The 23358-nt window shown below is 42.2% G+C and overlaps 4 protein-coding genes and 1 non-coding gene across 10 annotated transcripts; 4 read left to right on the forward strand and 1 right to left on the reverse strand.

Moving 5' to 3' along the window:
* Window positions 1–209: 209 nt before the first annotated feature.
* Window positions 210–3667, forward strand: LOC115670461 (glycerol-3-phosphate dehydrogenase [NAD(+)]). 2 transcript variants are annotated; one of them, XM_056320480.1, is made up of 12 exons: window positions 210–641; window positions 1027–1103; window positions 1209–1281; window positions 1401–1618; window positions 1713–1820; window positions 2076–2139; window positions 2220–2257; window positions 2384–2504; window positions 2608–2662; window positions 2736–2784; window positions 3199–3328; window positions 3419–3667. In XM_056320480.1, exons 1-12 carry the CDS (start codon window positions 485–487, stop codon window positions 3424–3426), a joined length of 1098 nt encoding a protein of 365 aa, XP_056176455.1. In that variant the 5' UTR covers window positions 210–484; the 3' UTR covers window positions 3427–3667. The 2 variants fall into 2 exon arrangements, with proteins under 2 accessions (XP_056176455.1, XP_030447606.2); XM_030591746.2 differs by having other exon boundaries at window positions 3199–3667.
* A 2702-nt stretch (window positions 3668–6369) lies between these two features.
* LOC115670200 (transcription factor GTE6) lies at window positions 6370–10580 on the forward strand. Of its 5 annotated transcripts, none has more exons than XM_030591409.2 (9): window positions 6418–6603; window positions 7045–7370; window positions 8346–8543; window positions 8659–8775; window positions 8862–8951; window positions 9279–9368; window positions 9525–9583; window positions 10128–10278; window positions 10366–10580. In XM_030591409.2, the coding sequence occupies exons 2-9, from the start codon at window positions 7068–7070 to the stop codon at window positions 10474–10476; spliced, it is 1119 nt and encodes a 372-aa protein (XP_030447269.2). In that variant the 5' UTR covers window positions 6418–6603; window positions 7045–7067; the 3' UTR covers window positions 10477–10580. The 5 variants fall into 5 exon arrangements, 4 of the variants coding, with proteins under 4 accessions (XP_056176206.1, XP_030447269.2, XP_056176204.1 ...); XM_056320229.1 differs by lacking the exon at window positions 6418–6603 and adding an exon at window positions 6622–6930; XM_056320230.1 differs by lacking the exon at window positions 6418–6603 and adding an exon at window positions 6622–6907.
* Window positions 10581–11218: 638 nt separating this feature from the next.
* On the forward strand, window positions 11219–11292 carry TRNAV-CAC (transfer RNA valine (anticodon CAC)). The gene has a single exon. It is a non-coding gene; the product is annotated as a tRNA-Val (tRNA).
* Window positions 11293–11459: 167 nt separating this feature from the next.
* Window positions 11460–15388, forward strand: LOC115670201 (proteasome subunit beta type-7-A). Its single transcript, XM_030591411.2, has 9 exons — window positions 11460–11623; window positions 12411–12571; window positions 12873–13014; window positions 13153–13249; window positions 13334–13403; window positions 13497–13601; window positions 14433–14531; window positions 14626–14713; window positions 15103–15388. The coding sequence occupies exons 2-9, from the start codon at window positions 12428–12430 to the stop codon at window positions 15177–15179; spliced, it is 822 nt and encodes a 273-aa protein (XP_030447271.1). The 5' UTR covers window positions 11460–11623; window positions 12411–12427; the 3' UTR covers window positions 15180–15388.
* A 603-nt stretch (window positions 15389–15991) lies between these two features.
* On the reverse strand, window positions 15992–22440 carry LOC115670198 (pentatricopeptide repeat-containing protein At4g35850, mitochondrial). The gene is made up of 13 exons (XM_030591405.2): window positions 22315–22440; window positions 22067–22205; window positions 21798–21960; window positions 20548–20613; window positions 20335–20432; window positions 19768–19885; window positions 19470–19679; window positions 18798–18874; window positions 18579–18672; window positions 18308–18373; window positions 18140–18217; window positions 17854–17955; window positions 15992–16400 (listed from the first exon to the last, which is right to left on the reverse strand). The coding sequence occupies exons 1-13, from the start codon at window positions 22346–22348 to the stop codon at window positions 16296–16298; spliced, it is 1350 nt and encodes a 449-aa protein (XP_030447265.2). The 5' UTR covers window positions 22349–22440; the 3' UTR covers window positions 15992–16295.
* Between the last annotated feature and the right edge of the window lie 918 nt (window positions 22441–23358).

A 23358-nucleotide genomic window follows, 5' to 3' on the forward strand; every position in this document is an offset into this window, starting at 1 on the left:
TGTGTCTTCGTGCATCCGACCGACGAGGGTGTGCGTGTGAATAGGATCATCCCGTCAGCGTTTCTCTCTCCTTCTCTCCCCCTCCCTCTCCGTCTCTCTCTCTCGCTCTGTGAAAATGAATGATGGAAGTGAACGGAGAATCAAGATCAAACAGTTGGGCTGAATCTTTGCCTCCGTAACCCACCACCACCGCCCCAGAATCGGAGAGAGAGAGAGAGAGAGCATAGAGTACATCGCCAAATTTAACAGGGGGGGCATAGTGAGTGACGGAACGTGTCTTTCTATCTCCGCCCACCTCCCTCCCTCCTTCAGACATTGCCATGACCGTCCTCGTCTTCACCCCCTTATAACCTCCTCCTCTTCCTCTCCACCCTCCGTCCTCCCTTCCCTCTCTCTGTCTCTCTAAAACACATTACCCGTACGCACACGCACGCACGCGCACATTCTCTCTGTCCGCTCCTCTCTCTCCTTGTGTAACATCCAAATGGCGCCTGCCCAAGAACTGCCGCCGGAGACGGAGGCCGCGCCGCTTGGAGACGCCGCCGACAAGTCCAGGCTCACCGTCGTCGGCAGCGGCAACTGGGGCAGTGTCGCCGCCAAGCTCATTGCGTCCAACACCCTCAAGCTCCCTTCCTTTCATGGTAATGTCTACTTGCCTCCCTCACTCTTTCTTTCGTTTTCTTGATGTCCTCTTGATCTTTATGACTGATGTGACTGTACGGCCATGCATATTCCAATAATGGCAATCCATTTTGATGTGATGGCAATCTTGGGGATGGGGAGGCGGATGGGATAGTTTTGTTCGTTGCGATTCAGTTTTAGGAAAGATTGGTAAAGCATACTGTGCTTTGCGGGAGATGTGGTTGGTCTGGTTTTTTTTTTTTTGAGGAAGTGGATGATGTTCCACCAGCTATGCTAATTGATTTGATTCGTGTGCGGCACTTATGTCGCATTATGTTCCTGGATCGTTCCATTAAAGACCCTTCTTTTTCCAATTCTTTGAACCTTTTTAATGATGATGTTCAGATGAAGTGAGGATGTGGGTATTTGAGGAGATTTTGCCCAGTGGGGAGAAACTCACCGACGTCATCAACAGTACCAATGTGAGTAACCGTTAGTCCCTCTTTCAAGATCTTACCCTTTTGAGGTTATCCTGCGTCTATGTGTGTTTGTTCGATGTTTGGGTAAAACGATGCTTCCTCTGTCAGGAAAATGTTAAGTATCTCCCCGGAATTAAGCTTGGCAATAATGTTGTTGCGGACCCTGACCTTGAAAACGCAGGTATTCGATGTTAATTCTGTTCATTTCCTAAGAATCGATGAAATTTAAATTTCTCATGCATCGGCGGTTTTAGTTAAGGGCGTGGGGATGGACAATAATGGGGTGTTAATACGATGCAGTAAAGGATGCAAACATGTTGGTGTTCGTGACCCCGCATCAATTCATGGAGGGGATATGCAAGAGGCTTGTTGGGAAGGTGAAGGAGGGTGTGGAGGCTATTTCGCTCATCAAGGGGATGGAGGTCAAAATGGAAGGGCCGTGCATGATCTCGAGTCTGATCTCGGAGCAGCTTGGGATCAACTGCTGTGTTCTTATGGGAGCCAACATTGCAAATGAGGTAGCTAGTTGGATATCTGCTTCCCTTTTCATTACGAAGGTCTCGGAAGCAATGTGTGCTCTGTTAGGCTCACATGAGTTGTGATTTTTGGCAGATTGCTGTGGAAAAGTTCAGCGAAGCGACTGTTGGATATAGGGAGAACAGAGAGATTGCAGAGAAATGGGTTCAACTTTTTAACACTTCATACTTCATGGTCTCACCTGTGAGTACAAATCATCCGTTCTTTTCCCCGATAAGTGAAAGGACGTAGGGCCGGATTTGTTATTGATGTAATAATATCGGATCGTCTCGATACTCACGTGGTAGATGTAAATATCTTGAAGTGGTGAGCACCAGGTGGAACCATAACCGCTAGAAATCTTAGTAATTGGCTCCTAGTACTATGTCTAAAAATGCTAGTATGGACATCTAATCTTAGAAGAGATTGTTGATAGCCTTTCCTTTGCGAGACAAATAGGTCCAAGATGTGGAAGGTGTGGAATTATGTGGGACACTGAAGAATGTTGTGGCAATAGCAGCAGGTACGAGATGATACTTCACCTCTCGCTTTATGTCAAATTGAGGCAATTTAGTAAAAGACAATGGTTTCATGAATGTGCAGGTTTTGTAGACGGTCTGGAGATGGGAAACAACACAAAGGTGAGTGACTGAGTGCACATAGTTCAATCATGTTGCTCGACGATGTTATTTTTATTCAGTGAGCTAATTGGATATCATGCATCTACCTTTCTTGAACTTTGCGAATCATTTATGGGATTCATTTAGGCTGCAATAATGAGGATTGGTCTGAGAGAGATGAAGGCCTTTTCGAAGCTTTTGTTTCCATCCGTCAAGGATACCACCTTCTTCGAGAGCTGTGGCGTAGCTGATCTCATTACAACTTGTTGTAAGATGATAAAAAAAAACGTCCTTTTCCCTTATTGGGGTAGTGCTTCATTTACAACGAAAAAACAATCTGTTCTTACAGAATGACCGTTAACTTTTGGCAGTGGGAGGAAGGAACAGGAAAGTTGCAGAGGCTTTTGCCAAGAATGAGGGGAAAAGGTTTTGCTTTAGCTTAGCATAGCACGATGCGAATGGTTATTGAGATGGTTCTGACTTTGTTGTTCATCTTCAGGTCTTTTGACGAACTTGAAGCAGAGATGCTGCAGGGACAGAAGTTACAGGTACAGGCTGAAATTTTATGAACAAATTTAAAATGCTATGGTTTGCGATGCTTAGGATTATTTGTGTGATAGTGAGTGAAGATGGATAGAAATGAATGGCAATGAAATGAAGATTAGGTGAAAATTCAAACATTTTTTTTGCATCTGCACTATAAAAACCTGCACTCTCTGCGTTTAACGAAGAAAGAGGGCCAGCACTGCAGATCATACAGACATATCTTTCCACTTCTGCTTGACATTCTTAATTTTCAATGTCTTTCACGATTATTGCACTTACAATGTCATCATGCTAATATGCAGATCACATCGCTTGTTAAAGTAGAACTCTGCTTTATTCATTGTATCTATTAAAAAGGCATCGATTTGGGTCTCTTAATCATCCAATCTTTACTCTTTACCGCAATTATGTTTCAGGGCGTGTCTACGGCGAGAGAGCTTTACGAGGTTCTGAGCCATCGCGGGTGGCTAGAGCTGTTCCCGCTATTCGCGACGGTGCACGAGATAAGCACCGGGCGTCTCCCGCCATCGGCCATCGTCGAATACAGTGAGCACAAGCCTAACTTTTCCCTGCTACAAGGCTCTGCTCAGTATTACTGACTCTTCCCAGGCAGTAATTTGGTTAAATCACATGCAGATAGATGATATATCAAAGAGAGAGAGAGAATCCATGAGCATCACATCTTAGGAAAAAGGCTTCAGCTTCTGCTGAAGGCACAGATGATGATATATGAAGAAAATAACTACTGTGTACTATTTTACTTCTTCTTTTTTCCATTTTTTGACCCTTTCTGGGATAATCCTCTTCAATGCAAAATGCATTACACATGATACAACAAGGAGAAAAGAAAGTGGAATACAAATTGCAGTGAGTTATCAGTTGAAATCTTCCTTTTGAGCACCCATCTTTCCATTATTGTTAATCTGCTGCAATACCTATTCCTGTTCTCTATCTGTCACCATTCCAAAGCTTATATGCTGCTGTTTTACTCACTATGAAAGCCATCAGCAGAACTTCATCTAAAGCGCAATGTAAATGCTTTTTGATTAGATATGGGTGTGGTGATGCTGACTAATCGAAGCATTAGGTTCCTTAATGCCTGTCATTGTTGTATTTTGATCCATCGATCTTTCAACTCCCAAAGCAAGTTTCCCTAACAGTTAGATTTCTCTGTGGACTGATGACCAAATATGTGTTTATTTCGCTAAGAATGAATGATCTGAAAATATTTTTTCTAAAAATAATTACTAGTATCGCTTAAAAAATGAGCGAATGAAAAGAAATTTTCATCATCTGCAAAAATATTTAGACATAAGTTGTTGTCGATAATGAAACATTTTTTATTAATTAATTATTTCAAGTGATACAGGCAAAAATTTTTAAGAAAATGTTTTTCAAATTTTTTATTTTTCGCAAAACAAACAAAGCCTAAGTTATCTCTTCAACTTACTCCGTTTGGACTCTCATTTTTGCTCTATCGATGCCAAAATAGTTTATTACAAGGACCTAAAATAGTTATACTTGGCAAAAGTGCGACCCGTCAACCCATAATTTTTGCCCACCTCCCTATGAATTGGAAAAATTATCGCATGCACCAAACGTATCCAAAGCATTCAATTTTCAACTAACCACGGATTCAACGGTTCAAATGATTATTCAAGCCATAGTGGTTTGGAGTGCGATGCATTAGGATTAAATTGATAGATATTGACAGATACGTTGATTGTTTGGAGCAACGGTGATAAACTTATTGCCTTAATATCTGTTGAAGGGGATCGATTGGCTCTGAAATACGCATTGGATGGTTTTTCAAGTTTTAAAATTTATTGAGGCTATATTTTTCTAGCATCTGTTATCTTTCATTGCTAATTTTAGTGGCTTCAAAATATTTTTCTAATTTACCAATGTTCATTTTGAAAATCGATTTCCATGTTTACGTACTGATATACTCGATATCTTTGTAACTTATCAAAATATCAACTTTGAAACCATATAGCTGAGTCATTTGTCACTCATTAATTTGTACACACCTCTCTTCATTTTTCACCAATTATTTTAACCTAAATGCTCTTAGTTGGTGGCATTGAACTTAACCTACCAATAATATCATGCATTTCATCACCTCTTTTAACTTTGGCCCATTAATACTCTTAATAAACTTGAGCCCACATTCATACATCAAATATCTCCTTTCAGCTACTCATGTTAAGGCACTTGTAGCTTTTAGGTTGGAACACTTATCTCTCTTTTTCCATAAGTATTTTTAACCCAATGTCATCATTATTTTAACCTTAGTTATTCGATCTTATCTCTTGATATAGGTTTGAAGTAAAAACATAGAAAGCCTCTAAGATTTTTTTCAACCACCTTTTGTAATTCTTGAATTTCCACTTTGAATTTTGCTTATTTTCTCTACGTGTTTTTCCCGGTTCTCCACGTAAATCAGCGGATTCTTTTATTCTTCTCAATTTTAATTTCGTTGTAGTTTTCGTATCCGTCGTAACATTTTAATTGACTAATTATTTCGAACGACGTCAAACGAAACATATATAGTAATTTAAAGTTTGATGGAAAACTTTTATTACCCCCAAAGTTCGGGGCCAAATTCCCTAAAAAACCCCAAACTTTAGCCTTAGTCCCAATTATATCCCAAACTTTTTTTTGTCTCATAAAAAACCCCAAACTTTTACTTTTGTCCCAAATCTACCCCGTTTACTATTCATCTAATTTTTTAATATTATTTTTTCGAATTTTTTCTTTTCTTTTCTTTTCTTTTTTCACCCTCAACCTCGGCGGTCGCCGGTCCCGGCTCCGGCCAGAGGCAGGCGAAGGGCCCGCCGGCAGGTCGGCCTCGCCGCTTCGGGCGAGCCGAGCCTCGCACGTGGCAGTCGGCCTCGCCGTTCTTGCAGGCGAGGCCAGAGCCTCGCGGCATTGCGAGTCGGCCTCGCGTTCTTTGCAGGCCGAGCTGGCCACCTCGCAGGCCGCTCGGCCCTCGGCGGGGCCGAGCCTCGCCGATCGGCGAGGCTCGGCCATGCGGCCGAGCCTCGTGGGCGACGAGGCTCGCCGTGGCGCCGCAACCGGCAGGCTGAGCGGGCGAGGCCTCGCCGGGGCCAGCGGCGGGCCGAGCCTCGCCAGATCTCGGGCGAGGCTCGGCCTCGCCGGCCGCCGAGCAGGTCGGCCTCGCCAAAGAACTGCGAGGCCGGAGCCTGCCAAGGGCGGGGGCCGACCTCGCGCGCCCTCGCCTCGGCGGTCGCGGGCCGGCGACCACGGAGGTTGAGGGTGAAAAAAAAAAAAAAGAAAAGAAAAAGAAAAAAATTCGAAAAATAATATTAAAAAATTAGATGAATAGTAAACGGTAGATTTGGGACAAAAGTAAAAGTTTGGGGTTTTTTATGAGACAAAAAAAAGTTTGGGATATAATTGAGATAAAGGTTAAAGTTTGGGGTTTTTTATGGAATTGGGCCCAAAGTTCGGTGGAATTATATATAATTTTTTTTTTCTAAAAAGGAATATATAAATGGAAAAAATAGGCCACCATCACAAATTCACCAAAAGGGAATAAATAAATAAATAAATAAATAACAAACAAACGCTTTCTTCGTTGGCGGTAATCCATGGCTGTCTCTCTGCGGTCGCAAAAATCGGGAAGAGAGTGAGTCGACTCGTTCCCGAGCTCGAACTCCGCCCCCTTGCATGCGGCCTCCGCGGTCGCCGGTTCATCTTCCCGAACTCGAAGCTCGCCGCCCCGACGGTGGACTGACGGACGGACGGACCGGCGAGGCACGTCTCGGCGAGGCGATTCGAGCCAATCTCTCTCTTCGGTTCGTCCCTCTTCCTTTCTGCTATTTCGGGAGCGCCGCTGGATTCTTTGTGTCGGGACCGGTGTCTGATTTTCGCGGGGCTCGGCTTTGGTTCGATCCGAATCGGTTTGAATCGAGCGCGAAAAGAGGGGAAAGGAAAACGGTAGCTTTGCATTGAATTCTGTCGATAATGCTGAAGGGAATGCATCTTGATGAGTCGAATCTTTTGTCCGTTTGTTGTCCGCGCGCGGCTTGTCTGTCGCGGCGGCTGCCGTACGTGCAGCGACGGGACCTTTTGGTATCTAGGCGAGCATAGAATACGAGGGTTGGCTTTTGTTTTTCGATTCGGTGATCGTTTAGGTTTTTTTTCCTCTTTTTTTTTTTCTTGCTAATGAAGTTAGCTAGTCTGATCTCACTTGAATTGTTTCTGTGGGGGGATGGGTTGTGCCTTGCGAGGTGCAGTGGTGCTTCTTCTTGAAGTTGTTATGGCTTCGATTGATCCGAAGGAGGGGAATAAAGAGGGGCCGGATGTTTTCGGTTTTTATTCTCGCGGAGTAGCCGAGTGGCTATGTGGGGAGGATGATTTTCTGCCCTTCGCCGAACCAGGAGAAGTTGCGGACAAGGACGCGGGTACCTCTGGTTGTGATGGCATAAAGGGTGATGGTTTCTCTACTTCCAGTGCATTGTTTGATGATGGACTAGCCCCCGGTTTTTCGGATACAAGGAGAGAGAGGCTGAAGTCGTTTCTTAGGCGGGCCGCGTTTGAGCTTAGTCTCGAAGTTGACAAGGTATATCTGGTTTCCTTTTCTGTCCCCTGAGAATGCGAGTGAGTAACGCAACAAAATCAGCTTCTGGTTCTCCCTGCATTGGGTGTATGTGGGGCAATTCATGGTGTTGATTATGCCAACATGAATGTGCCATTGGATAGCCTAGATAATGTAGTGATCTGATACTCTTTGAAGCACAGTAATGAAGCTTTGGCGTTTGCATTGGAAGCATGTTGCTTATGGCTTTCGGCAGCAGTCATTGTTGCTCTTGTCTAATCTCTTTTTTCTTGAATATGTTGCGCTCCATGGAAAGAGTAGGATGAGCCAGTGATGCTGTTTGCTTAACCGATACTATTTAGCAAGTCCACAACTGAGTGACATTTCCAAATTTGTGTATGGACAGACAAATTCAAGATCCGAATTTCAATGATTTAGATTATATGTTTCCACCTCCATTTGTGGATGTCCTTATGCTGTCCGTCTATAATAGCGCTTCTTTCTCCCCCTTTTCCTCTCTTCCGCTGGCGGCTTGCAGTGTAGAAAGGCATGTAAGTCGATTCTGGTGCTCTGTTGGAAGGGAGGAACTTGTGTTAAGCGAGAACGAGTTCTAAATACTGCATCTCAACGAGAAGTTTGATTGCCTTTGGCCAGTCGATCCGCTCAAGTATCTGCTGAGTTAATAACACAGCGGACCCTGTCGGCAAAAGCTTTTTAAAAATTTCTAAGTCACACCCATGTTTTGAAATTATTCATTTATAGAAAGGATCCTCTAGATTTCCTGACTCCCTACCCCTACCTTCATTACCAGACATAATGCATTTATTTGCTCTTTTGTGCGTGGGAAATGTTTTTTCCTTGCTCCTTGTTTCTTTGCATAAAGAAACATGTTTTGAGTCTTTCAACTACCTGGATTAAGTCCTGTGGAGTGTTGAGTTAGATGAATAGTACATCATAGCTCTAATTTGGACTTGGAAAATTCTTTGCTTATTGATTCAGATGCATGAACCAGTGTTGAAGCTGCATCAGTTACAAACACGGCTGAGAAGCAGCAGGCAACAACCCACTTGCTCGGCTGCCTCATCTGATGGTGATGTAGGGGAACACCCCCCTAAGAAGATTAAGATATCCTCTTCCTCTTCCTCAGCGAGCATTTCTGGACATGAGAATCCTGTTCGACTTCAGCCAAGTGATGATGTATTTATTCCCCTGGTTTCTTCCTTTCTTCTCTTGCTTTCATATCCAGAATAAGAAAATCTAACCAATTCTCATACGTGGACATTGTTCTGTTCTGTGTCCTAATCCGACACAGGGTTCGGCTGGTAAAAACACCCGATTAAAATTCTCTCAAATGGATTTGGTAGAAAAGCCAAAAGATAGTGCTGTTGAGACAAGGTCTGCTCCATGCCAAAGTCCACAAATGTCCAAGGTCCAATTACTTTCTATCTTGTAATTTTTCCTAGTATGAAATGTTTTTCCATTTTATGAATCTTTCTTGTGTTTCCTCTTTTTCAGTCTCTGTACAACAATTATAGATCTAAAAGTGAAGGGGCCACAGCACCTCTTTTGGGTTCAAACGAGGCAGCCAACAATGATGACAGAGATGTAAGGCATTCTTTCCTTAATCTTATCATTCTATGTCGATAACAATCTCATATTGATCATATACATGCATCAGTCCATGGAAATGGAGAATAGCTCCCCTTTCCTGCAACAAAACTCCTCCCTCACCTCGTCGTCCTCCTCCTCCTCCTCTCCTTGTTAGGAAATTCATTGTCGTTAAGGAGAATTTAGTTTTATACTTGTCGAAGAAAGAATATCTACAGTAAAAAGGTGACATGATGTTTGGTACGCTAAGAAATCTTTTATCATATGCCTGCTTGTTCATGAGGAATTTATTAGAGACTTCATTTAAGCTAATACTTCCTTTAGGTCAATGCTGATCTGCAATTTTTGCTGAGAAGTGACCATTCACGTCTTGACCAGATGCTGAAGAAATACACTGATGAACACTCTAGTAAAGTAATCTTCTGAAACTCATTCTCTCTCTAGTGTGAATTCTCTGTATTTACAAGCTGTTGTCAAGGACAATCAATTTACATCATCAGTTTGATGCTGGCTCTTATGCTGGAGTGCGTGGTGACATAAGAGGTTTACTCTTTTGGTGAATGTTCATAGCTGGAGTATATGGGAAAGCAGCTCGAAGAACTTCTTGATACGGCTGTGTCCAAATGCAGGCAAGTGCAATTATATTTGCATAGACTTAATCGGTAGATTATGAACTGTAATTGCTATAAGAAATGTTTCATTAAGTTTTCAAAATGTTGTGCATCAAGAACTAGCATGAAGGAGTAGGTGGGCCTAAGGTGGAGTAGCTCCTCCCTTGCCTGCCAGATATTCACAAAAGTCCTCTTTGTAATTAAGTTTCACACTTCCTAAGCAGACAGTCTCTCACTTTCACCTTGTAAAATTATAGACGGTTCTTGTCTTCTTCCTCCACTCTATTCTTCTCTTCCGTTTTTCATCCTCAAGTTTGGGATAGGTGCTCATGACAGCACATCAATAAGGAGGGTAAAACGGAGGATGAGGTTATCTTTGTTTGATAGTGTCTGTTGGTCTTAAAAGTGTAGTATTATCGATACCGACTTATGTGATGGTAGTGTATTTTGATATTTTCAAACTGAAGAGTGGCTGAATGAATTTTTATACTTGCTTTGATTGCTTATTTGAAGTTTTTCCAAGGTGGCCTCTAACTGGGGGTACTGGAAATGCCATTTTCAGGTCAATGACCCGTAGAGAAAAGATACAGCTTCAGAAACTAATTCAGAACCTACCGCAAGACAATCTTGAACGAGTGGTGGGAATCCTCGGACGTAGCGATAGTTCGAAAACCAATCTCCATGATGATATTACTGTCGACCTAGAAAAGGAGGTAAGACAGGTCATGCGATGTAAGTATGTCCAAGAATAATGGATATAGGCCTCTCGCCATGCTAATACGAAAACGGTCCATTTCCAGGACAACGGGACGCTCTGGAGATTATACTACTATGTTCGAGCAGTGGAAAAGGCGAGAAAACTTTCAGCCATTCAAGACACGCAAATTGACTCGAATGCGAAGGAGATGTGAGCAGCACTGCTCTTCTCAAGTTTGGGTCCTTCATTCAAAGATATGCCACTCATCGCACAAAGTTACAGAGGAAAAAGAGGCTCTTGTGAATAACATTTTGCCTATTTGGTGGTCTCTTTTTCTGTTTTCGTTTTTCCTTGAGATAGAGCCAAATTAGTGATAGTCGTTTTGGGAGCTTTCTACGGAAACCTCTCATGGTGTAAAAAAAAGCTTTTTACATCGTGAACGGGTTTGGTCGGGGGCGATCCCCCCGTGCAGTATTACCATCGCCAATTGTAGAGTCCGGTATAGATTTCGATACTGAATCACGAATTACTGGAACAATGCTTCAATCTTTGAGTTTGATTCAAAGGAATTACTGTAATCATACCGGGTCCATACGTTGCATGATGCGGCATGAAGAGCAATGTCTTTGAGCATATCTTAAAGGACTTTACCTCGAGACCGAGCAATGCTCGCTCACCGAACTGTACGAACGAATCGATATATCAAATGACGAGACGTGGTTTTAAATGGGCGTTCTAACTCAGTAGCGGGCGCGATACTTTTACTTGTCGGGAGCGTGGGTGATGCGAGGTTAGGATGGATCCAAATTGCGCACGTGTTTTTTTTCACGATATGGGAATGAACGCTCAAGCTCTCTGATCCTTTGAAGACCTGCAATGCAAAGTGATTGGCTGGGCGTAAGATCAGGACAAGAAAAAAGAGGTAGTAAAATAAAATGATGAAGGAGAACAACGATGTCTGGGTGGTGTAGTCGGTTATCACGCTAGTCTCACACACTAGAGGTCCCCGGTTCGAACCCGGGCTCAGACACTTTCTCCTTCTTTTTCTCTCTTTTTTGTCTGTTTTTTTTTTCTTCCCCTTTTTGGACATATAAAAAAATACATAATATAGCGTAAAATGAGAATTGCTCCGGTCGAAACGCATCGTTTCGTGTCGTTCAGGTCGCCTTCCCTTTCCCCCATACATCTCTCGCGCGGACCTCTGTGCGTGTGCGCGTCTCTCTCTCTTCTCCGATCGACTCGCGCTCGGCATCGAGGTCGTTTTGCTGCTTTGCTCTCTCGCTGCAAGTTCCACCCCTCGAGTCTCTCTCGCCATCTCTTTCACGCCACTTCGCTTGCGGCGATCTGTGCTCTCTCACCGGGTAATGATACTCGAACTTCCTCATTCTCTCTCTCTCTCTCTCTCTCTCTCTCTCTAAGTACGTAGATGCGCGTTCGCGGCATAATCGATGGTGGCCTAAGGGATGGGGGAGCTGAAAGTTTCGCCCATCTCGCGGTTGATAGCCGGAAGGGGTTGGTTTTTCCTTCTTCCGAGTGATTTGGGTCTTCGAAAAAGTGTGGAATTCGATCGGTGGTAGGGCGGACCGCGAGAGCGTGAGCTGACTAAGAGGCGGCGGCTGTGTTCATTGTCGGACGTGATTGGCGGATGGGGTTCCGATTTTGTACAGGGGAAAAAGGTTGGAGCTTAGGGCTTGGCGAATTTGGGAGATTCGTTAGGTGATAGTCGAGTCATCAAGTCGGGATAAATGATTTCGGTAGCTAAGTGGCTCGGTTTCGTGTCGATTGTAGAGTGGAAGGGACTCTTTTAGGGGGAATGGTTGAAAGAATCTTCCAAATTTCCTTGCATGATGCAGTGTGTCTGAATTTCATACGCTGCATTACTGTTTTATTAGGATCCCCTATCTGTGTGGGATGACGAGAAACCCCAATAGGTGGGTTGCTCTCTGTATGAAATTGTTTATCCACTTCATAATGATCTTAGACTGGAAGCTCTTTAAATGTCTTGTTTAACGCAGTAATCAGGATATTGTTGGGCACATTATCAGATGTCTTCGCTTGTGGTGTTTCTTTGTAATGAATCCAGTTTGCCAAAAATATCATGAGGTTTGAGGCCCCTTCTGTAATGTACTTTTGAATATCTATCTGCAGGTTTGTTGGAATCGAGAATGTCTAAAGCAACGGTAGATCTTCCTCCCAAGGGTGGATTTAGCTTTGATCTTTGCAGAAGAAATGACATGCTTGCAAAGATGGGGGCTAAGCCACCTTCGTATCGGAAGACAGGAACCACCATTGTTGGTTTAATATTCCAGGTACGACCACGCAAAGTCTGACCAACTGAGAATGTTGTAAGCTTTTTAAATATTGGGTCACCTAAATATCTAGCCGGAACATTGGCCAGCTATATAGCTTGCTTGTTCCATCTTATTGTTCGTTGCCATTATTGTTAGCCAAACCTTGAGAATTGGTATGGTTAGTGAACTTTATGTGCATGTGGCGTGTGTGCCCTCTGGGAACATGCACTACGGTTTTGTCTGATGGGGGTTTTGTTGATTTGATAGAAGTATTTTGACGGGATAATACTGTCAGCTAAAGCTACCAAGTTTCTTGTAGGATGGTGTGATTCTTGGAGCAGATACAAGAGCAACTGAAGGACCCATTGTTTGTGATAAGAATTGCGAGAAAATTCATTACATGGCTCCAAATATTTATTGCTGTGGGGCGGGGACAGCTGCCGACACAGAGGCTGTAACGGGTATATATATATATATAGACCAAACTTTAAATCTGATTGTAGTACTTGCTTGCTCTGGTTCTCTTTCCTCTTCCCTCTGTTGTGGACTTCTCGTCTTCTTAGCTAATGCACGGCTATTTGATGTCTTATTCTTTCCAGATATGGTAAGTTCACAGCTGCAGTTACACCGGTACCATACAGGTCGAGAATCAAGGGTCGTCACAGCTCTGACACTTCTTAAGAGGCATCTTTTCAGGTAATATGATAATGCAACGTGGCTGTCTCTTCTCTCTTTGGTGTGCATGATTCTGATTGGTACAGTGGTACAAATTTTATTCAGCTACCAGGGGCATGTCCAAGCTGCTTTGGTCCTTGGTGGGGTTGATGTCACTGGACCTCATCTTCATACAGTGAGTTTTTTTTTAAGGAAACCTGCTACGATGAAATTGTTCTGTCCCTTTATGGCGGTTTGATTGTGAGTGGTTTCAATTGTTAATCTCCAGATATATCCCCATGGATCAACTGATACATTGCCATTTGCTACCATGGGTTCTGGTTCTCTTGCTGCAATGTCGGTTTTTGAGTCAAAGTACAGAGAAGGCCTGACAGTAAGTTGGCTTGTCGTTATATCTTTCCTTTAATTTATAATTGCGCCGTTGTCTTACTGTCTAATTCTGTAATAGAATTATCGTGTTTTTATACGTAAATTATATAATTGGTAGTGGCCTTATCGGCGAAAGTGGTGTTACTGTTTTTCTATATATTCTTAAATTGGCTTGAATAGCTAGTATTTAGGGGACAAAGGTGTGAGTGTTAAGTGATAGCGGTGCTCACTAGCTGATTAGTTTCCTGTGATTAATGATGTCTGGAACTTCTTGCTTGTTGATATGTATGCTCGATGAACATTAGGAGCGCAAATTTCTTACAACTTCAGCTTTTGGGAAAAAAAAACTGTTATTGAATACCATATTGGAGTTCCAGATTTAAGGTTCTGGTCTTGGCAATCCCTCTTGTTCTCATTATAGCTACTTCTCTTTGTTCTCCATTTGTTCTTTGATGTGGTTACTTGCGCATGCATGTTCCATGTGTAAGGTCCAACTTACACACTACGGGAGTTTTAAAAGTATATGCTTCATATTCATAGTGGACGAATTTCTTGACAGTTTAATCTTTCATGAAAAAAAGTTGTCTAGCATTGTTCACTTCTTGTCAGACAAATTAAGATTGTATTCGCCTGAAATAGATCAGGAACTATAATGGCTTTTAGTTTGTGCATGGCACATCATTTGAAAGCTTGACTTCCGATAATTTACGGTCTAGATGATTTGATGTGTTTCTAGAGAAAGCCATTTTGAAAAGCCAAGTTAGATCTTGTATTTTGTGTAACTTTTGTTGAGATGTTTTGAACTTCTTATGGATTATGTTATATTTTACTCCAGAGAGATGAAGGAATTCAACTGGTAGCTGAAGCTATATGTTCTGGTATATTCAATGACTTGGGAAGTGGAAGCAATGTGGATATTTGTGTGATAACAAAGGTTTGTTGTTACTCACCAATGTCTATTTATCTCTTTGAACTTTAGTTTGCCCTCCCATGTTGACCAACCAATCTCCACTTTTGGCATGGTGCAGGGGCAGAAAGAGTACCTCAGGAACTACTTGTCGCCAAATCCTCGGACATATATTAGTGAAAAGGGATATCCTTTTCCTAAAAAGATTGGTCAGTGTTATTTTCCCCTCACTCTATTCACTGTTCTACCAAGCTTATCTCGAAGTGGTTCTACAGTTTAAACAGCCTTTTCAGAGGATAATTATGTCTTTTCAGCTTGAGTTTGTCTCTCAAGTTTGTTTAAGCCAATTAAAAGCTTTGACCTCTGGACCTTTGGTCCATTTATTCGAGTAGGGATGGAGTCTAGGGTTCAAACCAATAACCCAATCCTCAACGCACACATGCATGACTGTGTGCACATAAAGAAAGGATAAAACTCAAAAAGAAAAACAAGAAGAAGCTTGGTTCACAATCTTTCTTCATCCATTAGGCAAAATAATTGCATAGTTGGTGTAACCAATGTTGCATTGTCTGATTTTGTTGGTGATTCATGCTTGCAGAAGTTCTCCTGGCGAAGATCACTCCACTGAAGGAGAAGGTGGTAATAATAGAAGCGGGAGATGCTATGGAAGAGTAAAGTCGTCTAAAGGGGAAGGCAAAGTTATCTGGCTTAGTTTCTGCAACAAACATTATGGATTATCTTTGAGGTTGGTGGAGCCTTGAGACTTTTGGGATGAGAAACAAGATGAATTTGTGTCAAATTGCTACTTTGGCCGTGCTCAATATGTATTCGTGGATGTTTGATGATAAAGTAACTGGAAACCTACGTGGCTCCGATTGCTTTGCTTGTGTTTTTGCATGAAATAGTACTTCGCCAGCAGCAGCATCATCGTTGTCGTCGTTATTATGCATAAGGTGTTTAGTTCGTGGAAGGCATATCGAGGATGGAATCACGTGAACATGGAGTTTTGGTGCCTCTATCTGTTGAACATAAAGGCCATTGCAACGCTCATGCATTTGCTTTTGGAATGCTTGCGAAATCTTTGCATGTCGTTTTTCAAAGCTTATGGCAGAATGTCTAAGCATTTAACTTCAAGAAGCTGGAAATCATCAGTATTAGAATGCTACAGTCCGAGCACATTATCTGGCGCTTCTCACACGTGAGCACCGCGAGAGCTCGATCTTTTTGCCTGGTTAACTTAATGCAAGCCTAGGGGGTCGTTTCATTCTTCCTCTTTGGATGGGCTCCCCGATGTCGATGACAATGACTGCTGATACATGTGAATGGTGGTTTAAAGAGAGCAATATTTGCAATGACTGAGTGCACATGAGCTCACATCATCCAACGGCTTACATGCGCTCGAGATTCAAGAACGCCGAACAAAACTCCTCACTAGCACCATTTTGAAAGATCAAAATCCGAAAAAAAAAAGACTTGGTGCTACCGTATGCAATGTAACATAAAGATCATATTATGTAAGGCTATAGTGCTCCCAACAGCTACGCCACACCGGTACATGAGCTCTTAGTTGGAGAAATTAAAAAACAGGGGCTTTAATTAGTGGATCTCAACTGGCAAATGCAACTTGAACCTTCAACAGATACCAGGACAGCCTATGGCTGTTAATGCATCCAATCTCACCAATGAGGTGCTCAGCCTTACTCCTGGAGATATCCTTCGCTACATAGATCTCTGGATTCTTCATCTCGCTAGCGATCAGGAGCGTGACCGGGAGAGGTTCCAGTAAATGGGTCAAGGTCGTGCAGGTCTAGGCCCAGGTCCAAATCTTAGGCGAAGATTGTCATAAACCTTGGAGACTGCGAACAGACGAGGATCGTCTTCAGGAATCTCGCGATCCTAAGACAGGCCAAAGTCAAAACCAGGTGTCATTGCTGAAGGCTTACTAGTAAAATACGAGGCATTTCTTCAAAGAAACATGAAATGCAATGGAATTCCTTTGCAAGCACCAAGTAGACGTAGGAGCTGTGAAATGACAACTAAAAAAGTCTATATGATCAATGGCTCAAACAGACTTAGGGTGACTTAGGGTGCGCATGAATACCATTCTGTGCCCGGGAACTATTTCTAAACAGAAATGATTTTTTTTTATTCTGTGCCCGGAAACAATTTCTGAGTATTTGAAGGCGTTTGATAAACTGACCAAAATTTCTATTCCTAGAGTAGAAAAGAACAGAAATGCGTTTGGTAACTACACAAAATTTCTGTTCCCAAATAATATTTTGAATTGTTTAATTTTTTTTTCTTTCTACCCATTTTCTTCTTTGGCCATGCGACCGGCCACAGCCCAGGGCCGGCGAGGGCATCACGGCCCTCGCCGGAGGGCGAGGGCTGGACCCTCGCCTCCGCCGGCGGCCGACGAGGGCCGTGACGCCCTCGCCGGCCACGGGGTGGGCCGCCGCACGCCGCCAACAGGGAAGAACAACACAAAAATAAGAAAAGAAAAAAAGAAAAAGAAGAAAAAAACTGATTCTCAAAATTGTGCAGAAACAAGAAGCAACTTTTTTACTTCTTGTTTCTCTTCCAAAACTGTTTCTCGGCACAAATTTTTGCAAAAATGTGCCCGGGAACAAAAAGTTTACCAAACGCATTTCTGTTCCCAAACTATTTCTGGGAACAAAAGAACAGAAATTTTCACTGTTTGGCACGTTGCCAAACGGGCCCTTAGCATTCTGCAGATTGATTTCTGGTCTAAGCACAGAACCCAGTACGCTTCAATCTTTGATATCGCAGGCAAGATTTTGCTGTGGCAGGATGAGATTAGATTCACATATTCCGCTGAATTCCAGTAAATTGCATCCAATCTAGGCTAGCTCATCATCAGCTCCAAGTTCATATCCTAAAGGAAAACACTCCCTCCTATAAAGAAATGTAACTAACACGAGGCAACGAATTCTTCCTGCTAAAAAAGACGAATGTTCTTTCTGGAGGACCCAGTCAATTTCACGATTTTTAGTGACGTACCACTTAAATCTGGCTTACTTTGGCACGGCCATAGACATGTAAATTAAACAATCGGCAACAGCTTTCAAGTAAATCTGGTAATCAGGTGCAATTGAGAGGATCTGTACCAATGACACTAGAACACGCAGCATCTTGTTATATTCTTTAACAAATTTTTCATTCCAAAACCAAAGATCTCCTTTAGTTCATGGACATTCTTTCATGAAGCTATTTGATTGACAATCTAAAATGCTCAAGTCAAACTCCCCCAAAAGCTCATGTGGTAATAAGAAGTTATGCATTTAGTTAGATCGTAAGGATCACAACATCTTTAAGGCAGAGAACTCACTTTTAAGCCCTTGTAATAAGCTTCTACAGCAGGAAATGGAGGAGTCAATTTTCGAGCTTGCATCATGTCCCACAAAAAGTTGGCAGTAGTGTAACCACCATCCTGCAGAAATGTTAAAGACTACCATAATCCTGTTCAACTTAGAAGAAACAAACATGCATCCAAAAAAAGAAGAAAGAAGAAAGAAACACAATTTTCCAACTACATTCCAATAAAGCTGGGCCAGACGAAAACAGTCTTCCTCTTTCCAAGCAACTTAATAGGAAAAAGGAGATTAAATGCCAACCTTTTCTCCAGCAGCAACAAGAAGGAGATCACTTCCCATTTTGGGACTCAAGAAAAAGTTTCTTGAATTCATTTGTTCCTGCGTAGTGACATCATAAAGCTGTAAGGACAAACAAAGACAATGACCAAACACAAGAAGTCAATTAGAAACTATGCCACCTCATCTTACCAGCGTCTCTTGAGCAAGTTGCATTCCCCTTGGTGTATACCCAGTCATGGCTCCTTCCACTAGTGTCTGCAAAATATATACAGGCATAATGATTAACCACACCATCTACACCTTTTGGAAAGTCAATGACAATTTAAAAGAAAGCAAAGTTCCTAAAAAAGATCAGTGAAGACATAAGATTGTACAGACTCAAACTTAACTTCAGATTAGCAAACTCAAGCGATACAACAAAGCTAGAATTAGCAGTTAGATAAAGCTTTATTGAGCTCACCACATAAAGTTCCACATTAGGAAACTTTCCGGATTTAATATAATCTTCGAAAACTTTATGACCACGATCAATGTCTCCAGAATGAAGGTAACACCTGATAAAATAAATTAACAGCGAAATACAATATTTATGAATACACAAGTTGAAATAAACACCATGAATGTCCAATGTAGTATAATATAAAACCCGCCAAAACTAGATAAACCAATGCATAAATACCTCATAATTTGCAACAAAGTGAATACATCTGGAGTTTTCCCATCCTTTCGCAGCATCTCCAAAAGAGTTTCCATCGCCTATCACAATGAAATTCGGGTAAAAAGATGGAAATAAGAACGGCAACTTAAGAAGACAGAACACTAAAGAGCTAATCCACAAGTTGAAACAAATTTTGATTCCAACGTACTTAATAAAAAGGTACCTAACTCACCAATAAGACCACGCAAAATGAGGAAACGCATTATATTATATCAAGACTGTCAATTGAAATATTATGATCAGTAGATAAGTGTGAGGTATTGATCGAATTTTAAATAAGGTAAATAAGGATCTGAGTACTATGAAGATTGTCTCTTTCTGCTCTGTGAATTGAGGCTCTATGAATTTGCATCAAGTCATGTCAGGGAAGATGTATAGCCCTTAGCATCTTCTATTTTCCTCTCTCTTGAGATTCCTAAAATCTTAACGACGACTTTCATCTCCATTATCTATAGATCCAAATATACCAACACTAAATAAACAACAATGACTAAACCCACTGAAAGAGAGCCCAAAAATGTCATATCAAGAGTCTTCTCATTCAACAAAACAAAGAAGTATAAAAAAGAGCAGTTCATACACAAGGCAGTCAGCTTCTTTATGAGACTTAATCAAATGAACAGAGAAGTCTACCTCCACATTCCGTAGATCCGCAAAGGCATGAAATGCAACATGATAAACCGTAAATTGCCGAATCACAAATCCTCCACGCCTGTGAACATACTCGGCAGTTGGTAAGTTGTATAATTCTTCTTCTGAAACACCAATCATCACATTTTCTGCTACATTATTCGATGCTTCAACTGAAGACCACCCTTTAGATTGCTCAACAAGCTCGAGGATCTATTTTGCAGAGAAGTGATGTCAGAAACCTTCAAAAAATAACAGAACGCCCACGTATATAAATGAGAATATTATAAATAATAATTACTTTGGCAGCTGTGTCATCCGCTAATGGCGTCTTGTTCTTGTGCGCAGTTATTAGTCCAGCATAACAGAACTTGTTCAAACCAGCTCCCGCTGCAGTCATATCACGAACAATTGCGTAACTGCACAAATGGTAATAAATTGTTATGTTCTTCATTCAGATAGCTTTACTTGGGAAGAACTTTAAGAGGTAATAGGCTCAAATCATAGAAAACAACTGGCTCAAGGCAACTTGTTTGAAGTTGAATTTTCTTTTGATCATCAAAATACCTTTTATCTATCCTTGTAAAGATAGACTATAAATTATTTGCCATTAATTTATCAGATTATTGACTAGACTTTTCCATTTGATCCCATGAAGTACATAAGCAGATCGCTGGGGCAGTCTTCAACCATACAAGCACAAACTTAAACAGTAAGACATCTTTGCAAGGTACTAAGGAAATCGTCTTATTAGAAAAGAGCTTTTTGTGATACATTTAGTCATTCATCAATTACCAAAAGAAGGGAGAAGTAGAGCAATGATCAATTACTTTTTCCAAGGAGAAAATATTAAAAGTTAGTACCATACACTCGATCTAATCTTCCTGCTGCTGCACATGCATTAAGCAGACACACATAAGTTTGTCCGTTTGGCTTCACTTCATATTTCTTCATTTCTTCCAAAATCTAAACCCAAAAGAACCACATAAAGACAAAGAAACTATTCAATTATAAGAAAGGGCCAAGTATCAAAGTCTCATGAGCACCACCATTTAGCCTCAGAAATATGGTAAATATATACCCTAATTGCTTGGTCTGAGTTTCTGCATTTTCCACACGTTGATATTAGAAAGTTGTACAAAGGCACCTACAACATTCAACCATCAAGAATAAGATGGTTAGATCAATCAACCTGGAATACTAATCTCAAACATTCCAAAAGTGAAAAATGACGATAAATATCACATTAAAGGAAGCCTTAACCCTAATTTTAGAAGCCTAACTCCCATAAAGGAGATATCAGCAAACTTAACGTGATATTTTCCCTATATTTCAGAAACATAACTCCCGTGAAGGTTATATTAGCAGACAAAACTCTATATGAGGGGCAAGAGTATGAAGTAGGATAGTTAAAGGGACACCCCTAAGGTTAAGGATCTCCTTTTTCATAGATAGATCTCCTATTTGACACATTTCCTTTGACCTCCTGTTAGAGACTTGAGTTCTACCACATTCTGCCGAGGTACATTTCTTCAAACTCAATGATGCTGATCAGCACATAGTTTGATAACAGTGAGTTATAGAAGATTCCTAAAAGAGGGAGTTTCCTCGCAATTTTGCTAAGGGGGGTGTATGTACGAAAAGTAGCTCAGTACATGCCTCTTCGAGGGTCAAGGCTCAAAAGACAGTTGCAAAAACTGGGGTGTCAGCAAAACTCGCCTAGATTACAGGGGATTGTCCGGTCAATTCATCCCGTAAGAAAAGTAACTTCTCCGAACACCAGGACAATTAAAAAAATATATTTGTAATAGCTGATACTCTTAAACAGAAAAATGCATCTCGCTAATCAAACAATCTGCCAAATTGACATCCAAAAAGATTGACGAGCAAAACTGAATTAGTGGATCCAATTTCCAACATCAGACTCTCTAATGATGGATTTACTCCCGAGTTTAAATTGAGGTATGCTTTTTCCCGCGATCCACCTAGGACTAAAGCCTTCTTGACATATTGATTAATTCTTTCATAATGTACTACCCAAGGATTGGAAGGAATCACCACATTCAACAATCCCACTCACTTTTCCCATTTTTTTTTGTTTTCTTGGTGAAAAGAACAAGAGATGTTACCCATATACGGACGATGATATACTACATGGCCACATAATTGCCATTAACAACAATCAACTTATATCCATGTCGAACTTAAGCAACCCAGAACTGTCTAGTCTAGATCCGATCCTGCCCATCTCCTATTTGCAAAGGCACTGATTGCAAGTTCCAAATAACAATTTTAGCGAAACGAAAGAGAACGGAGAAACAGAGAACATACATCAGGGACCAAGCCCATGGATTTCATTTCGTCCCTGAAGAAGAAAGCATCCTGCAACCGAGCACCTCTCATGGTCCCCACCATCAGCGAGTGGAACACGTCCCGCGTCGGCTGCACCCCGTCCAGCATCATGTCATCGTACACGTCCCTCAGCAACCCGTACCTACCCCGACGACCGACCGACCGACCGACGCGTAAATCGCTCCCACAGATTTCGGAAAACCTCGAGAGAAGAAGAGTAGAAAGGAGAGAGAGCTGGAGAGGCTAACCTCCTCTGAGCGGCGAGAGAGCCCAAGACGGTGCTGTACTCGGTGGCGTTCTTCGCGTAGTTCCTCTTCTCGAGCTCCGCCGCCGGAGCGGCGTAGTGGCGCCGCCCCACGGCGGCCCTGAGCAGCGGCGCCCTTTGCCCTGCATCGGGAAGCAAGAAGACGGACGCGAAGGGGAGCATCAGAGGCGAGCGAAGATCGAGCCGGAAGCAACTCTGAGAAGAGAAATGGAGGGGGGACCAGGGGGTGACCTGCGAGGGATCGGAGGAGCTTCAGCTTCATCATGGTCTCCTCAACAATGGCGGAGATTGGCTTTCTCGGAGTTGCAGGGGTCTCTGTGCTGTGCGCGTGTGGCTTAAACCCTTGCGATTTGGTAGGGGTGATGCGAGAGTGGGCTTGGGCCCGCTCTACTTGGGCTTGGGCCCTTGACGTGGCCTTTACATGGTTGTTGGGCCGCGGTAGTGAGATTTTGGGCCGGTCGTACAAGCCCATTGAAGATGTTGACCATCGAGAGCGCGCCCCGCGATAGGCGAATTCTTGCCTAAGACTCGAGCCACTGCTACAAAAATTCGAGAGATGTAAGCCGTGAGATATTTAAGGCCAGACGTGGGATCCGATCCACCGGGTCCGACGGCTCGGATCGCTCTATACGCTTGAGGATAAATGAAAGCGAGACCTGCCCATTGAATCCTCGCGGATCATTTTATATCGGAGAGAGCGAATGACATGATTTTTGAACCGGATCGATAAGGTGAATTCGAGTTGACGCGAGAAAGATAACACGGAATTGTAACCCATGTAGACCAACCACGATGCGAGCATTGCGAAAGAGACCGTCCTCCAGAAAGTCCTTTTAACCCGTGCAATGAGCTAATAGCTACAAGTTGACGACGAATCCAAAATAACGAGTCTTTTAGTTTCTATATTGGGCATGACGAGAACTTTTGTCTATGCAAACGAGTTATCAATCATAATCGTTGGATCATGTGAACTCCACGTAATAACCGCTTAATGAGATGTGTCCTCAGTATGCAAGACCTTTTTTTGCTTTACTTGCATTACATGGATCATTTACGATGTAAGAAAAAGAAGGCAACTTCAGCTAGTAGGCAGAGCAAAAGACCATTTGCAAGTAACTTGGGTCGAACTGAAACACAGAACAATTATCAGATACGACCAATGGATCAGATCATCCCAACTATACCGCCAATCTCACGACAAACCCGAGATTGACGGCAATTTCCTCTGCTGAGAGGCTATGTCTACATAATGAACATAGACAACATCTTATACTG

This window comes from Syzygium oleosum, unplaced genomic scaffold (genome assembly GCF_021117445.2).
Source record: "Syzygium oleosum isolate NSW1041296 unplaced genomic scaffold, Sole_v2.1 Sole_v2.20, whole genome shotgun sequence".
Taxonomy (NCBI): domain Eukaryota; kingdom Viridiplantae; phylum Streptophyta; class Magnoliopsida; order Myrtales; family Myrtaceae; genus Syzygium; species Syzygium oleosum.